The sequence below is a fragment of the Anolis sagrei genome, chromosome 2 (genome assembly GCF_037176765.1).
Source record: "Anolis sagrei isolate rAnoSag1 chromosome 2, rAnoSag1.mat, whole genome shotgun sequence".
NCBI lineage: Eukaryota > Metazoa > Chordata > Lepidosauria > Squamata > Dactyloidae > Anolis > Anolis sagrei.
In genome coordinates this window covers 16709292-16727866 of record NC_090022.1, presented here as the reverse complement: position 1 = coordinate 16727866, position 18575 = coordinate 16709292, and the positions used below count along the sequence as shown (strand labels likewise).

Genomic DNA, 18575 nt, shown 5'->3' with positions numbered 1-18575 from the left:
TGGTTGGTGCTGAACGGAGTAACCTGGTGGACAGAGTTGGGAGAGATTTACCCCTCCCCCCTCGTCCAGCCAGGTCTCCGTTATACAAGCCAGGTCAGCTTGCTCTTCCAGGATTAGATCTTTAATAATGGAAGTTTTCCCATTTACTGACCTGGCATTGAGCAGCACCACCTTTAGCCTGGAGGGGCCACCAACCTGGCACCTCAGCTGTATCTTGTCGGGAGAGTGTTTTGGAATTGTCAATAAGTCCTTATTAATTTCGGGCCAAATGGGTTGTTGAGATGTGAATTGAATGATCTTTGGAGTCGCCAATATTCTATTCTGCCTTGGTCCTTTCATTATTGGCTGCTACTTCTCGACAGATGTCAGGTGGTGCAATACCAGCTAAACAATATATTTTCTCCAGTGTTGTGGGGCATAGGTATCCTGTGATAATGTGTCATGTCTCATTAAGAGCCACATCCACTGCTTTAACATGGTGAGATGTGTTCCACACTGGGCATGTATCTTCACTATGAAAGGCGCAAGGGCAGATGTCTTCACTGTGCCTGGTTGTGATCCCCAGGTTGTGCCAGTCAGCTTTCATATGATATTGTTTCTAGTGCCCACGTTTTGCTTGCTATTTAAGCAGTGCTTCTTGTTGGTTAAAGAACGGTTCAGGGTAACTCCCAGGTATTTGGGTGTGCTGCAATGCTCCAGTGGGATTCCTTCCCAGGTAATCCTCAGAGCTCGAGATGCTTGTCTGTTCTTAAGGTGAAAAGCACACGTCTGTGTTTTAGATGGATTAGGGATAAGCTGGCTCCTTGTCTTTGAAATCCACAGCCAAGCGCATAATACAGTCGGCCATGTAGATTTGCGGGTTTGACTATTATTCTGATTATTCACAGATTTAAACTCTCGGTCCTCCATGCAACTTAATAATAATAATAATAATAATAATAATAATAATAATGATGAAAAAAAAACCTTTATTTGTACCCTGCTACCATCTCCCCAAGGGACTCGGTGCGGCTTACATGAGGCCAAGCCTCATGTAATGTCACCGTCTGCTGGAAGATGACCATAGGGTCATAATGTCTGTCCGATGTTGATTACAAAATTATTTCTGCAGGGCCTGGCGATTTCTAGAGAGGTGTTCTTTTTAGCAGATCTGAGCAGGTGGCTAATTACTACAGTCCTTGGTGGTCTCTAATGCATAGGGTTAATCAAAGTCAAAAGAAAATTTGGTAGCAAATATCATGGTGTTGTTGTGTGTCTTCAAGTTGTTCTGACTTATGACGACCCTAATAATGGGGTTTGTTTTTCCCATGTTTTGAGATAGAGTGGGACTTGATTAGGGTCACCTGGTGGGTTTCCATGGCTGAGTGTGGACTCAAATCCTAGTCCAACACTCAAATCACATTCACTATACTGGTTATTTCTAGTTGTGCTCCTGACCCAATTTCTTTCCTCATAACATATCTGGGATTTCATTCCAGCTCTACTCATCCTTTTTCTCCCTCCTTCCAGGTCAAGTTTTAGGGATTCAAGAGACAATCCCGAATGAGATCCAGGAGCTTCAAGCTAGAGTGGAGCAGCTGGAAGAGGTGAGATCTTTGTACAGTTGACCCTCCACACTTGCAGCTTTGACTCTTGCTGATTTGATTATCCATGGATTTGATTAATATTGTTCTCTGAAGGAATCTCTTGGCCATCCAGTGTGGTCTACTTCTTCCAGTCATGCTAGAGGACTGAGAGATTCCTACAGAAAACATCAATCTTGGAACCTCTAGACACTTCAATACAATTCTATGTTCAGCTTACAGCAGAAGTTGGCCATGGAAATGTGCTGGAAGACCTAGAAGGCTTATGAATGGAAGACCTGCAAGATCCTTGGTTATTGTCTGTCCTGCTTAGGTCTTGCAAAATCAGGGACAGAGTTCTCCACCTGTCTTATCTCTTTTCCTATTGGCTTCCACTTTGGGTGCATCTACACTGTAGAATTAATGCAGTTGGACATCATTTTAACTGTCATGTCTCAAGGATATGGAATTCTAGAAGGAGCCAGCATTCTTTTACAGAGAAGGTAAAAGACTTTGTAAAACTACAACTGGACCAGGCTGTGGTGCAGCTAGTTAGTAGCCAGCTGCATTAAATCACTACTGACCGAGAGATCATGAGTTCGAAGCCAGCCCAGGTCAGAGTGAGCTCCCGACTATTAATAGTCTAGCTTGCTGTTGACCTATACAGCCCAAAAAACAGTTGCATCTGTCAAGTAGAAAATATAGGTACCGCTTTATGCGGGGAGGCTAATTTAATTTAATTTACAACACCATAAAACCTTCCAGCAGCCTGCATAAGAATGAGGAAGTACTCCATCAAGGACTTGGTGTCACAAGTGGACAGTGAAGTGGCAGCTCCTCCTGTGGCCGGAATCAAGCATACCCTCATGAAGCCAGAAAGCTGGAATGTTAAATTGCCTCTGTGTCTGTCTATATATGTTGTATGTCTAATGGCATTTAATGTTTGCCATGTATATGTACATTGTAATCCACCCTGAGTCCCCTGCAGGGTGAGAAGGATGGAATATAAATACTGTAAGTAAGTAAATAAATGAATTCTATAATTCCAAAACATTGAGCCACGGCAGATAAGTGGTGTCAAACAGGACCCTATTATAGCAATTTCTGGGGCAGAGAATGAGTGACTTTCCCAAGGTGACATATTAGGGTTTCATAGCTAAGCAAGGTTTCAAACCATGGTCTCCAGGATCATGATCCCATACTCAAATCACTATACTATGCTGGCTTCTTGCCTTATTTCCTTTCCTAAGAGTCATGCCATCTTATGATGTACTCCAAGTATGGCAGTGCCATTTTTGCCAATTTTCAAAGGATCCCAGATTTGCTGTTCAGGCTCATTCAAGAAAATAACTTTTGTAAACCCGAGGAAGACAATGAGACCCTGAGCGAAAATGACAGACAGAGAACAGAACATATGCTGCCAGCATTTCAGCATGACATTCCTCCAGGCAGCAAAGATCAGGACGGAGGCATTTTGCAGAAACGCACAGAATGAATCCAGCTTTTGATTTGCAAGGCGTGTGCACAGAAGGCATTTTGAGAATTCAGAGGGACAAAGGACCTACTGCATCTGCCTGAGAACTTGGAAAATTACTTTTTGGATTCTGGTTTCTGGAATCCTGCAAACATTGCGGCTACAATGCTGGGTGATGGAGTGCTGGAGCTGTGCAGCCATCCCTCCACAATTGCAGTTTTGACTTTTTGTGGATTTGATTGTTCACAGACTTTTGTTAAAAGTGTTTCCTTTGGGAATATTCAGGTCTTCTAATGTGACTCTGTGGTCAACTTTGGTCTTGCTGGAGGAATTAGAGATTTCTAGAAATAATACTTCTCTAGCAATCCCTAGTTCTTCCAGTGCAATTCTGCAGTCAGTTTCCAGTAGATGTCAACCACAGAGATGTGTTGGAAGATGTAGAAACTTCTACAGAGGTGTTATCTCAGATAATAACAGATTAGAGAGATGGGGCAAAACTAACAAAATGAAGTTTAACAGCAACAATGCAAGATACTCCACTTAGGCAGAAAAATGGAAATGCAAAGATACAGAATGGGAGACGATGCCTGGCTCGAGAGCAGGGCGTGTGAAAAAGATCTTGGAGTCCTCGTGGACAAGTTAAACATGAGCCAACAATGTCATGCGGCTGCAAAAAAAGCCAATGGGATTTTGGCCTGCATGAATAGGAGTCTAGTGTCTAGATCCAGGGAAGTCATGCTACCCATGCTCTATTCTGTCTTGGTTAGACCACACCTGGAAACACACTGTGTCCAGTTCTGAGCAATTGAAGAGAGATGTTGACAAGCTGAAATGTGTCCAGAGGAGGGCAACTCAAATGATAAAGGGCCTGGAGAACAAGCCCTATGAGGAGAGGTTTAAAGAGCTGGGCATGTTTTTATGATTTTAGAGATTTTTTTTAATACTGGCATCTTTCAGCTGTGTGCGAGTACAAGCCAGTAGACAATAGTCCAGCACTTACCAAAAACAGAGGGCTAGCGTGCATATTTATCAGTACTGTTTATAAGACGGAAATAAGACAATTGCACTCCCTTCAGTGGTGTTTTGATTCCCATTGATAGTGTAGTATGGGCAGAGGGGACATCTGCAGAAAGTGGGTAACTGGTTGGCAAGACTTGTGCGGTTCTAAGAAAATACTGGCATTGAAGCACCCCTTCCCTGTCCGCCAACAGCGCCTTGAACGTGCCATCTCCGTCTTACCCTCAACCCTGGAGCCCGCCCAGTTGAAAGAGATGTGGAGTCGCCTCCGTTACCTGGACCAAGTGGAGTCGCTCAGTGACCAGCTCCTTTTCCTTGAGGAGAAACTGGGAGACTGTGAGTATCAGAAAGATCTCAAGATATGTCTCCTTTCCTGCCTGCAATTAAAACATGTTAGAATCATAGAGTTGGAAAAGATCCCTCAAGGACCATCCAGTCCAATCACATTCTGCCAGGCAGGAATACAGCTTCTAAGCCCTCCTGACAAATGGACATCCAACCTCTGTTTTAAATATCTCTAGAGAAGGAGACTCCACCCAATTGAGAGGCATCTTATTCCATTGCTGAACAGTTCTTATAGATAGGAAGTTGTTCCTAATGTTTAGTTGGAATCTCTCCTCTTTTTTGGCAGTTTTAATCCATTGTTTATGTCCTAGGGAACATCTACACGGAACATATGATCAAATGCAAAGCTAGCTTCAAACTGCAGCAGCTACAAGTCAAACACCTTGAAGCACGCTGCAGTATGGATTAAGGGGAATTGAGCACATCAATCAAAATTGAGGGAGAAGTCCAATATAAGCCCATTAATATGCATCAAGGGAGATGTTGACAAATTGGAATGTGTCCAGAAGAGGGACACTAAAATGATCAAAGGTCTGGACAACAAGCCGTATAAGGAGCGGCTAAAAGAGCTGGGCATGTTTAGCCTGCAGAAGAGAAGGCTGAGAGGAGACATGACAAGGGCCATGAATCAATATGTGAGGGGAAGTTATAGGGAGGAGGGAGAAAGCTTGTTTTCTGCTGCCCTGGAGACTAGGATGCGGAACAAGGGCTTCAAACTACAGGAAAGGCAATTCAACCTGAACATTAGGAAGAACTTCCTGATGGCGAGAGCTGTTCAGCAGAGGAACTCTCTGCCCCAGAGTGTGGTGGAGGCTCCTTCTTTGGAGGCTTTTAAGCAGAGGCTGAGTAGCCATCTGTTGGGGGTGCTTTGAATGTGATTTTCCTGGTTCTTGGCAGAAAGGGGTTGGATTGCAAGGCCTATGAGGTCTCATCCAACTCTATGATTCTATGATTCTAAACCCCAAATACAAAGCACGTTGCCAGCAAAACAGCATTGGAATGTGTTATTTTGGAACATATGGCCATGTTCCAGAAGCATTTTCTCCTGACACTTCACCCATATCTATGGTAGGCAACCTCTGAGGATGCCTGCCACAGATTTGGGTGAAACGTCAGGCAAGAATGCTTCTGTAACATGGCCATACAGCCCAGAAAACTCACAGCAACCCACTACACTGGAGTGGTTTGTAACATTTGGAACACGAGGACCTGCCAGAAAAAGCCCCAAGGGCATATCTAGACAGTAGAGGCCAATTGACCCTTACGACAGGTCGTTTATTATCTCCACTACTAACTGGCATTTTCCTTTTTCCCTTCCACCTCTCATATCTCCAGAGCACTGGTGCACATCTCACCAAAGAAATGGGGGAAAATCCCACGTGATGGATGGTGCAGATTCTGGACCAATCTAAGGCCACATTCTGTGGTTATTGCAATCACATTCCTGGCCTCAAACTCTTCCCAGAAATGTCAGCTAAACATCTGCATAGCAAATAAGTTATTGCTAAACTGGTTCCAAACCAACCTAAGTGCTCAATGTAGAAGAGTCCCTAGTCTCTAGAGCAGCAGATTATTATATTATATTATATTATATTATATTATATTATATTACTATATTATTTATATTATATTGCTCCGGTGATGTAATGGGTTAAGCCCTTGTGCTGGCAGGACTGCTGACCAATCCAGGGAGAGCAGGTTGAGCTTCCTCTGTCAGATCCAGCTCACCATATGGAGAAATGAGAGAAGTCTCCCACAAGGATGGTAAAAACATCAAAACATTCGGGCATCCTCTACCCCTCTCCAAAATTTCTATCCTGGTTATATGTCACCTGGTCATGCCCAGCATTTTTTTTAAATTTTTAATTAGTATATTTGGCCCTGCCATAGGTTTTTAAACGTCATTGTGTTATTGTTAATGTTTATTGCTATTTTCTGTTTATGAGTTTTATTTATTGTTTGTATTACTGTTGCTATTGTTTTTATTGTTGTGTTGTGGGCTCGGCCTCATGTAAGCCGCACCGAGTCCCTCGGGGAGATGGTAGCGGGGTACAAATAAAGATTATTATTTATTATTATTTATTATCCCCTGGGCAATGTCCTTGCAGATGGCCAATTCTCTCACACCAGAAGCGACTTGCAGTTTCTTAAGTCACTCCTAACACACACACACACACACACAAAATCTGCACCTTTCATTGCAGGCAATATTTTAACTTCAGATACTTAAAAATGTAATACCTAAATAGCAATAAGGTATATTATTTTTATATAATCTTTATTGAATTTAAAATTTATCACAATAAAAAAATCCAATGGATCTTTGGGGTATAAAGAAGGGATATAGAAAAGCATGAAAGTAAGAAAGGAAAAAGAATATAGCATGTAGGGGATGGGGGGTAAGGGGTAAGAGAGAGAGAAAAGAGAAAGAGAAATAGTGTTAAAAGAAAAAAAAGAGAGAGAAATATAGTGTTAAAAGAAAGAAAATTGAAGTATTAAAAGTATTAAGAGTCTCTTGACTTCCTGGTATCTTCAAAGAGGAAGCAATGAGGTATATTAGTAGTGGCTCAGGACTTGGGATATGTGGGTTTCAAGATCAGACAGAATTTAGGGCTTTTAAGACCTTGTGCAGGGTTGTTGTTCATTCATTCAGTCGTCTCCAACTCTTCGTGACCTCATGGTCCAGCCCACACCAGAGCTCCCTGTCGGCTGTCACCACCCCCAGCTCCTTCAAGGTCAGGGTTAATTGATGCCATATTCCTGGAAGTATGGCTTTGAAGCAGACAGAAGTCTTCTTGCAGGATACTGGTGATCTTGGGCCGTTCACCACTTTACTTCTTAACCCCCCTTTTATTTTATTTCCCTGCCTTTATTCCTAGGTGCCTGTCAGAACGGCAAAAACGGCTTTGGCTATGACATCGCCCGGTGATACCTGCATCCTTCGAATCAGAAGTGGATTGATGGGAAACCTGCCTGCCTGCTGACTTCTAACTGCATGCTGGTGGCTGTTGTTTTACAGAATTCAAGTTAATCTCTCCTCCCTTATTTATGCTAGTGGACACCCATCACTAACAGAGAGCAAACTATATGGAAGGGGAAGAGTTGTACTGGACTGTGTGTATGCGCTGTCAAGTGATCTGTCAATTTATGGAGAACCCATGCATTTCGTAGGGATACCCAGAGGTGGTTTGGACAGTTCCTTCCTCCGAAATACAATGCACAGATTCTGGTATTTGTTGGTGCTCTCCCCTCTAAGTATTAGGGTTGACCTTGCTTAGCTTCCAAGATCAGATATAATCTTGTGGCCTTGGGGTATTTAAGCCCTTCTATGGGATGAATTAATGTCATATTGATGGAAGTGAGCTTTGAAATCAGAGATCTACTTGAAGCACTTAAGGCCAATGAAAAAATAGTGACTACAAAGCACCTTTAAGGTGCTCAAAATATTATAATCCCCTATGTAAACTCAATAATAAAAATAGTCAGCCCTCTACATTTGTAGGTCTAACATTTATGGATTTGATTATTTGTGGATTGGTCAACAGCAAAAACTGTGTTGAGGGACTTGGAGTTTTGTAGAGGTATATTTTGAGGTTGAAAGACAGCTTTTTAAAATGTGTGGTTTCACTTTTGCATGGGTCCTGTGCCCTTAACTCCAGTGAATGTAGAGGGGTGACTGTACTATTCTCTACAGCAGTGTTTCTCAACCTTCCTATTGCCGCGACCCCTTAATACAGTCCCTCATGTTGTGGTGACTCCCAACCATAACATTATTTTCGTTGCTACTTCAGAACTGTAATTTTGCTACTGTTATGAATCATAATATAAATATCTGATATTCAGGATGTATTTTGATTCACTGGACCAAATCTGACACAGATACCCAACATGCCTAAATTTGAATACTGGTGGAGTTGGGTGGGGATTGATTTTGTCATTTGGGAGTTATAATTGCTGGGATTTATAGTTCACCTACAATCAAAGAGTATTCTGAACTCCACCAATGATGGAATTGAACCAAACTTGGCACACAGACCTCCCACGACCAACAGAAAATACTGGAAGTTTTTTTGGTGGGCATTGACCATGAGTTTTAGAGTTGTAGTTCACCTACATCCAGAGGGCACTGTGGACCCAAACAATGATGGATCTGGATCAAACTTGGCACAGATACTCAATATACCCCAAATGTGAACACTGGTGGATATTGGGGAAAATAGACCTTGACATTTGGGAGTTGTAGTTGCTGGGATTTATAGTTCACCTACAAAGAATATTCTGAACCCCACCAATGAAAGAATTAAGCCAAACTTCCCACACATAACCTCAATGTTTTGAAGGGACTCGTTGGTGTGAGACTCCCTCCAGCCTCACACGCTCTTCCTCACCCGCATATTAGCACCACACAGCCATGCGCCGAGCATGCCTCCTCTCCCCTCCCCACTTGGAGTCTCAGAAACTGCCCTCCCCTTGGCTGAGAGGTTGCCAATCGCAGCGGAGGAGGGCTTTTGGTGGAAAGATTCACCGTCTGTTTCCAAAAAGGAGGAGAAGGTCAGGCGGAGACATCTTCAGCCTTCTGTGCCAAAGGGGTTCCTAAGAACATCAGAAATATATTTTCTGATACTCTTTGGCGACCCCTCTGAAACCCCCTCATGACCCCCCAGTTGAGAAACGCTGCTCTACATCAAGTTTAAGAATGTATATGATTGGTAATGTTTGGTTCTAAATATCTAAACATGATTAATTATAGCTGAGTTGTATCCCACTTTAAAGCAAAGAGATATCCTGCCCAACATGTTCTTTAAATAGTCTCTGATTCCCCACTAGCATGCTGTGGTTTCCTTGCCAAGATGTAAAACACTAATTTGTATGTCTCCCTCTTTGCTTCTCCCTAACACACTGCCTCATGCTGTAGTTGCTTGGTTTTTCCTCATTCCCATGTATAACTTCAACTAATTCCTCTGTTGTAGCCAGACATCCTTGTAAGCTAACTCAACCCATACAGTTCCTTCAAGACGAAAAGTATCCTGCTCTTAGCCACTTATCTTCATATTCTACACTACCTATTTTTATTAATTGATTTATCTAGCTTGAGACTCCTGCCAGGATGGTGTTCTCCATAATTCCTCCAACTCATAAATAATTTATGGACTGCACCATTATTGGCTTTTAAGGGAGCTCTATGCGTGGAGGCATTTTGCTAAACAACAGAATAGTTGGATGGGGAATCTCTGGGTCTAAAATGGCCTGCAGCAAATCCCTCTACAGGATTCTTCCTTTTTGGATGCCTTGCGTTTTGACAATTTCCTCTATTGATATTTTGAAATTACTGCCCAGTACCTTTTTGGAGCCCTCAGTGGCGCAGTTGGTTAAACGGCTGAGCTTCTAAACTTGCTAACAAAAAGGTCGTAGGTTCGAATCTTGGGAGCGGCATGACCTCCAGTTTAGCCCCAGCTCCTGCCAACCTAGCAGTTTGAAAATATGCAAATGTGAGTAGATCAATAGGTACCGCTCCGGCGGGAAGGTAATGGGGCTCCATGCAGTCATGCCAGTCACATGACCTTGGAGGTGTCTATGGACAATGCCAGCTCTTCGGCTTAGAAATGGAGATGAGAACCAACCCCCGGAGCCAGACACGACTGGACTTAAGGGAAAACATTTACCTTTTACTGTGTTATATTCAACCCTTGGACATTGCTTTGGGGAAAGAGGAAATCTGGGTTCTACTTAGGCAACTTGTCTGCTGCATGGTTGATCTAATAAAGGTATGTTCACTGAGATCTGTTTGAGAGCCAGGTTCTTGAACTGCTCTGGTCGATTTTACTTGTTTTCTTGTTCCAGCTTCCATTAGAATCATAGAATTGGAAGAGACCTCATGGGCCATCCAGTCCAACTTCCTGTCAAGAATCAGGAAAATTGCATGTAAAACACACCCGACAGATTACCTATGGCCTTTGCCTTAGTAGACACTGAAGACTCCAAAATAAGGGGTCATGTTGCTCAATCCGAATCCTCAGGCTACTCTTGGTGATTCCAGCTGAGACAAGGTTATGAACGGAATGGCAACTGCAGCCTCCAGCCCTGTGGGTAAATTACGATGGTTGAATGAAAAGTAATGCCTACACCTTCATTACTTGAGTTTGGATGGGAATATTTTAATAAATCAAATGCAGAAATAATCCTTAGAATGTGCTCTTTAACTACCACTATTCACTTTTCTGCATAATCACCAGACAATTGGATACATTTCTGCTAACGATGAACATGTTTTCTGAAGCCATGACGGAAGTTGACACATCGTGCACAGATCTTCTGGTAGCCAAGCAAAGCAATAATGTGACTCACACGTTCTTGTGAAATGCCGATTATGCTTGAAATTTCTCTCCGAGTGATACGACAATGGTCCTGAATCAATTTGTTGACCTTTTGCTTGTGAAACTCGGTGGTTGCTGTCACAGGACATCTAACTCTTTGTTTGTCATGCAAGTCAGATGTTCCCACCTCAACATCTTTAAACTTACTCGCCCAACGACACACAGTACTCACATCAACACAATAATCATAAACAGCTTGCATTCTCTGATTAATCTCCTTTGGGGCGAGACCTTCTCCTGTCAAGAATTCAATGACTGCACGTTACTTAAGTCGCATTGACTGACCGTCTGCGCAGGGTTTCATACTTTACACTTTAACAACACAACCATTCAATGCTAAGGCTTCCCACCAAAATGGAACTGTAGAGGAGAGTCAACTGAACAAGCCAGTATCTGCCGCATACCAGTACTCCCATCTGTTGAGGAGTTACGAAGGTAGAGGAATTACTTTTCATTCAACCCTCGTACTTTACGGACTTAAAACCACAGCTTGGGAACAGAACTGTTTGGAATGATAAAACCCAGACTCTCAACCAGCATTATTCTGGAAGTTGTAGTCCCGTTTGTAGTTGTTTAAGTGCTGGACTATGACTCTGGAGTCCAGGATTCAAATTCCCATTCACCCATGGAAGTCAACTGGGTGGCCCTGGGCAGAGGCTTCCTCTGAACAAATCCTAGCAAGGAAACCCTGATAGGGTTGCCATAAGTCGGAATTGACTTAAAGACACACAACCAAGTCCAGAACAATTTCCCATCTTCTGTGATTACTGACTTTCAAGTTTATTCTTGAAGGATCCCCCTGAACAAAAGGACAAAAACAGGAAGGCCTTCGATGTCCATGTTTTGAATAATGCCTACTTCAATGGAGTGGTTGGTGCTTGGGTGTACTGTTTATTTATTTATTATTTACTTAGAGTATTTATATTCCGCCCTTCTCACCCCTAAGGGGACTCGGGGGGATCCCAATGCACAGTTACACGGAAAACATTCAGTGCTGTTTTTGACATATAAGTCATATAGACAGAAAGAGGTCATTCAGGACTTTGGATCCTGCAGGTTGCTTGATTTGGCTACAGGGAGAGCTGTCACTTCATCCACTATGACATCCAGCCTTTTGATCGTAGCATTTCCTCCTTGCTCTCTGGCATTTTTATGGCGTCATAAACCTCCCTGCTTTAAGCGGACCCTAATTTCTCTACTCACAGCACAGCTGTTTTCAAACTGCTTAGGTGAACAGTAAGCTGGGCTATTTAAATTCGGGAGCTCAACCCAGACTCGGGTTTTGAACTTGCCACTTTTTGGTCAGCAGTGCAACCAGGGCTGTGCAACCAGCCCTGTTGTGATTAGAGCAGAGATGGAGAACTTCTAGTCTCAACATGACATTATTTCACATATCTAAACACAGCTATCTTATCATTTCTTAACCCTTTCTTCTCCAGGCTGAACATATTCGGCTCCCTAAGGGCTTACAGAGCCTGGCTTTTAGAAATTTGAGAACGATTACATAGGAACAAAAGGTTAAGGTAGGGTGTTGCTTCTTCTAAGGTAGTGGTTCCCAACCTTATTTTGACCAGGGACCACTTTGACCAGGGGCCACTCTCCAACATTAGTACCAAAAGGGTTACAAATCAGTTTTTGGTCAACTTTAGATTCGGTTTGGTTACTTGGGGTGTTGATTCAGAAAATTGCATTGGATAGACCACATCAGCTCTAGTTTCTGGTACAGAACATATGCCATCCAGTAGTCGCCACCTGCTCGCTCACAGAAAAGCATAAGCCTTGGCACTATAAGAGGGCTTTGCAAGACCAGTCGCTCTTGTTGCAGCAGTGTAGTAAAGGTGAGGTCGCGGAACATATTTTAGTTCTTACACACCACTGGTGGTCCATGGACCACACGTTGGGAACCACTGTTCTAAGGTATTTGATACATGTGTCTCACCTTTGCCTTCAGGTCATTCAGGAATGGTACACATGGTTGCCACACAGGGCTTGGCCAATTGCAGCCCCCCCAAAGCTTGTTATACAGCAGATCCCATCAGTAGTACAGAAGTCTGATGGGAGTTGTCTGTCCTCTCCAGAAGGGCTTGTTCTATAGAGATCAGATGTCAACTCCACTGATGATACCATAGGGCCAAATATATATATGATAGTGGCCACTATTTGGGCAATAGAAACTGGCTTCTGTCACAGCTGGTAACTTTGAAGGTGCTTAGCCAAGATGCTATACCCGAGGACTCAATTTTTCAAGTATTTGGGCATATAACTTCCATATTCCTGAACCACTATGGCTCTGTGAGACTTGCTGTTCTAAATATTGTGGGGGAGTAAGGTGCCAAAGGTTCCTAGTACTGTTCCTTACATTCATCCACAAGCAAGTAACTCATGGCTCTTGGGCTGGTCCTCAAGCGCCCAATAGGCTCAGCAGATACCACCACTTGCTGGTATGGTGGGAATTAGAGTCCACCAGCCATAGTGTTGCCACTGTTTTCTGGGAAACGGCAATGCTAAACCCAAATATGGGTTATTACTTTATTGCTATTGCTAATAATTCAGGATTCGTCAACCAACATACCAATTATAGCTAAGGGATTCTAAGTGTACATCTAGAATTAATGCACTCTAACACCGGTTTAACTGGTTCAATGCTATAGTATCCTGGGAATTGTAGTTTTATAGTCTTTTGCCATTTCTACCTAAGAGTGCCTCATCACACTACAACTCCCAGGATTCCACTGCATTGAGCCATGCAGTTAAATTTATTTATTTACAGTATTGATATTCTGTCCTTCTTGCCCCGAAGAGGACTCAGGGCAGATTACAATGCACATCTAGACGGCAAACATTCAATGTCATTTTTAGACATCCAAGACAGACAGACAGATAGAGGTATTTTACCATTTTCCAACTTCAGCACATGGAGGTTATCCTCAATTCCGGCCACAGGGGAGTGCGGTTGCTTCATCCACTATGACGCTGAGTCATTTTGATCGTATTTCTTTCTTGTTCTTTCATCGCTGGTATTTTTATGATGTCGTAAAACACCTCCCTGCTTTAAGCAGTACCTAATTTCTCTACTCACAGCTCAGTTGTTTTCGAACTGCTTAGGTCAACAGTAAGCTAGGCTTAACAGTTGGGTGCTCAATCTGACTCAGGCTTCAAAATTGCCACCTTCTGGTCGACAGTGATCTATTGCTGCTGGCAATTAACCAGCTGTGCTACAGCCCGGCTCTATACTGTAGATCAGGGGTCCTTAAAATTTTTAAACAGAAGGCCAGATCACAGTCCCTCAAACAGTTGGGAGGGCCAGATTATAATTTGAAAAAACATGAATGAATTCCTATGCACACTGCACATATCTTATTTGGAGTGCAAAAAAATACTTAAAAACAATGCGATAATTAAATGAAGAACAATTTTAACAAATATAAACATTAGGCCTGGGTAACAACGCAAAAAATTGTTTCTAAAATCGATTTGTAATTGGGGTGTTTTTTTGTTTCGATATTTAAAATAATTACAAAATTTTCCAAAAAAAAAGTTCGGTATTTACGAAATTTCGTAAATATTTACAAAACATTTTGTAAAGATGGCGCCCTTTTTTTTTCAATATTTTTAAAATATTTTTTAAATTTAATTATTAATTTAGTAGAATAGGGAGGAGAAATTATTATTGAGGGAAGGCAGGCACTCACTCTGGCGGGCCCTCTCGCTCGCCGCTCGCTCGCCCTCTCGCCCTCTCACTAGGATGGGTTCCTTCCAGGAGGGGCTCTTTTTCCCAGGCTGCCAAACTACAACTCCCAGGATGCTACAGCATTGAGCCAATGAAAGAAAGAGAAGGAGACCTCCCTCTCGCCCTCTCGCTCGCCCTCTCGCTCGCCCTCTCACTCGCCCTCTCGCTCGCCGCTCGCCCTCTCGCTCGCCCTCTCGCTCGCCCTCTCGCTCGCCCTCTCACTCGCCGCTCGCCCTCTCGCTCGCCGCTCGCCCTCTCGCTTGCTCAGCCGGCTCCGAGAGAGGAGAGCTCCCAGCAAGCCAGGCGGCCATCTTACGTATTTCCGAAATGGACGGAAATACAAAATTTTTTGGCGCCTGCCGTTTCGATATTTAAAAACACTTCCAGGTTTAAAAATAAGTTTTGTAATCGTTTCGTAATTCAAAAATTAACGAATTTTTTAACAAATTACGAATTAACAAAACGAATTGACCAGCCCTAATAAACATTAGTATTTCAATGGAAAGTGTGGGCCTGCTTTTGGCTGAGATAGGATTGTTGTTGTGTGCTTTCAAGCAATTTCAGACTTAGGTTGATCCTGAGCAAGAGCCGGGTAAATGACCTTGGAGGGCCATATCTGGCCCACGGGCCTTAGTTTGAGGACCCCTACTGTAGATGCACCTTTTGAGTATGTTGTCCCCGAAACCTAACTTTTCCTTGTTCTATCTTCTGCACACCCCACCGAGTTGGTTTTTACTTGCTCCTTTATTTTGAAAGAAAAGTCCTAATTCTAGTAATTGTAAAACCAGAGGTGCTGAAATGGACGTGTGGTTCACGCTTCTACCATTTCCCAAGCGGTCCCTAACCCAACAGGTGCTAAAGAGAGAGGAAATGATTAGGTGACACCACACAGACACAGGGCTTTTCTGCAAAAAGAGGTAGAGTAAGACACAAGTGCAATGGAGGGGGGAATTGTTTGAGGGCCTTTATTAAAAGCAGGAAGATTGTAGGAACATGGACTTGGTGATGCCCCTCCTTCAGTCCTCATTCCTCCCCCTGCCCCACACTCTCCCCTCTCTCTGTCCCCAAGGAAGAGTGTTGGGAAGGGGAGAATATTGGATCTCCAACCAGACCGAAGATAGAAATAGCAAGGACAAAACTCTAATGAAGGCAGAAGAGCAGCAGAGGCAGTTCTTCATCCTCCTGGAACAGGGAATATTTGGCAAAACCATAGGGCTTTCCCTGCTCCAAAGGACAGTTCCTCTCCCAAACTGCTTCCTGAGCACTTAGATTTCCCCACAACTAGCCAACATCCCTTCTCCTGTCCTACAAAGCAGCTATCTACCTACTGATTTTGCACTCCTGCTCTCAGAAACAGATGGTTGACTTGGTTCTCGCTTTGGGCTGCCTCAGCAGGAGATAGTGGAGAATTTAGCAGCCCCCACTGCTGTGACTTCCATCCCAACGTCCTAATAGGCAGGTTCCCTTGATGTAGGATGACTAATCCCTGCCCATTAGGTAACCTCACTGAGAAATGTGGTCTGGTGACCTCTGTCTTGTCTAACTCAAACACTTCTTGAGCTGTCCAATGCTGTTCTCAACCTGGTGACTTCCAGATGTGGTGGACTGGAACTCCCATATTATGTGGGTTTCTAGTCCACCACATCCTAAGGGCAACGAGCTAGAGGAAGCTGTCCTTGCGTCATCCAAACCCTTCCTGGCTTTTCTGCCTCTCCGTTTTCTACCAAAAAAGGGAGGACACATGCACCCCCTTGGCCAAAAATGGAGGAAGGGGAGTAGAAATTTACGCCCCCTCTCCTTCTGCCAACTTCAGTTATACAAAGGAGAGAGGTTGCTACATTGATCAACACTGGCCATCGGATAAGTGCACCCTTGACTGCTCCTTTGGGGTTGAAGGCTCTTCACCAACATTGAAAGGACCAGATGGAGTGAAGTTTCCTCAAGAGGCAAGATTGGCATCAACTTGTTTGCCCTCCCTCCCAGGAACCACTGTTTCCATTCCTCCTTGCCTCCCAAAAGGCCAAAAGTGACCCCCAAGCAAGGCTCTAGTGGGAAAGTCAACATGATCTCACTCCCACAGAACATTGTTCCATCCCTGTCCATGCAGGTGCCAAAAAAGAACCCACATTCATCCTTCTCCACCCCATCAGGCCCCCTTTTGCAGAGGGGATGAGGCTCCGTCCATGATTTTACTGCAAGTCTTCCATCCTTCTGAGCAAGCCTTTGGAGATACCTCACCAGAACCTCCACATATTTAGAGGGTCAGATGGTTCAATCCAAGTCGTCCTTCTATTCCTCCTCAAAGGCTGCTGGAGTGATTTGTTCCAAATCTGGCTCCTTCACTGAGTGGATCACTCAACGGCACACTTTCATTGTGTTGCCGATCTGTTTCACATTGAAAAATTCACAGTGACTTTAACACTGACGTCCGCAGTCCTTCCTCCGGATCTCGTCTCTTCTCCCCACCCCTCTGCAGGCCAGGGATGGTCCAGTCCACAGCTCCTTCTTCAAGATTCAAGGAGTGCTTCGGTTTTTTACAGTGCCTATTGAGCAGCTCCGTCCTATCCTCCCCCAGACGGGGAGTGGAGTGGTTGAGTCCAAGAAGCTCAAAATGGAGCAGTTCAGACCAACAAAACGGGGCATAGGGGGGAAGAGAAGGAAACACCAGCAGAGAGGAGGAGGCTGGGAAGGACCATACCACCTACACAGGAGAAAAGAGGAGGAGGACCAGGAGGGGAGAAGAGGCCAGACTTCTGGTACAAAACTCAAGATGGTAACGGGCGTGGCTGGGATCAACTCCGCTCACGTGGCTCCTCGTGTATTTGTGTGACCATGTAAAGCTCCACCCCAATCATCATCACCACCATCATCATCTTCTCCATGCTTGATCATAGTGTGGACGCTCCCCTCAAGATGCCTAATCCATAGCTCCTGGTCCTGGCTTTGCTGCTGGGGTAGGTGCCGCACCCTCTTCCATCCTGGCCCAGTCTCCATGGCCGCCTGTGGGCGTGCGCTGCTCCCAGTCCCACCCCGTAGCACTCTAGGGCCGGAAGTTGGGGAAAGAAGTAGGAGAAGGGGGTCACTGGGGGGCACCCAGCTCCACCGAGAGCCCGTCGAAGGCAACAAGCATGGCCTGGCGCACCTGCTCCGTCAGGGCCGGCACGTCGTCGGCGCTGAGCCCCTTCGTGGGCATGGGAGGCAAGATCTGGACCGTGCAGCGCCCTGTGCCATGACATGGAGTGGTGGTTGTGGCAAGAGACCCATTGAGATGGAAGGAGAAGAGAGAAAGAAAGAAGAGAGACATGTCTGTCAACATTTTTCAGGAGCAGTCACACTGACCATAAATCAAAATCCAAAATCCATTTTGCAGTGATACTTTTATTAAGTCAACAAAAGGTGCAAAATATGTCATGCTTGTTGGAATTCAACCCCACACTGCCCAGATGTCAAGTCCTCAATGAGGAGAAGTTAGTTAGTTTAGTATAGACTAAGTCTTTCCATTCCCCTAAGTCTCCTGAATGACAGTTGGGGATGCATCTATTTTGTTCTCTCTGTGTGTTTTTGCTCTCATTCTAATTTGCAGTTTAAAATTGATACTTTTCGACTGCAAGCTTTTTTGAATCTGACTTCTGCCTTCTTATACTTTAGCATGGAGAGTATGTGCTGTGTGCTTTGAGATCTCTCTCTATGTCGGAGAGATGATAGAAGATAGAAGTTTTGGAGAGGGATGAAATGTGCAGACAAACCTAATAAAGTGCCTTTAGGGACATATTGCTGGGAGTTTCCTTATTCTGGAAAGGCACACTGAAACAACCACATTTTCAGGCTCCTCCTAAAGACTGCTAATGTCCTTGGGGAGTGAGTTCCAGAGTCGAGGGGCCACTACCGAGAAGGCTCTCTCCCTCGTCTCCACTGATGGTGGTGGGAGCGCGAGCAGGGCCCTTCCAGATGATCGAAGAGATCATGTGGGTTCGTACACAGAGATGTGGTCACGCAGGTAGGCGGGTCTCAAACCGTTTAGGGCTTTGTAGGTAAGCACCTGCACCTTGAACTGGGTAAATGAACGGCAGCCA

General features: G+C 44.2%; 2 protein-coding genes across 2 annotated transcripts in view; one reads left to right on the top strand and one right to left on the bottom strand.

Annotated features, from left to right (window-relative positions):
- The window catches only part of EGFL8 (EGF like domain multiple 8), a 31883-nt gene extending 23975 nt beyond the window's left edge, over positions 1–7908 (top strand). The window contains exons 7-9 of the mRNA XM_060760250.2: positions 1510–1586; positions 4248–4389; positions 7278–7908. Coding sequence (XP_060616233.2) covers positions 1510–1586; positions 4248–4389; positions 7278–7327 — 269 coding nt within the window. The 3' untranslated portion in view covers positions 7328–7908. The remainder of the gene's footprint in view (positions 1–1509; positions 1587–4247; positions 4390–7277) is intronic.
- A 7545-nt stretch (positions 7909–15453) lies between these two features.
- Positions 15454–18575, bottom strand: part of AGPAT1 (1-acylglycerol-3-phosphate O-acyltransferase 1) — a 75258-nt gene continuing 72136 nt past the window's right edge. The window contains exon 7 of the mRNA XM_060760251.2: positions 15454–17724. Coding sequence (XP_060616234.1) covers positions 17582–17724 — 143 coding nt within the window. The 3' untranslated portion in view covers positions 15454–17581. The remainder of the gene's footprint in view (positions 17725–18575) is intronic.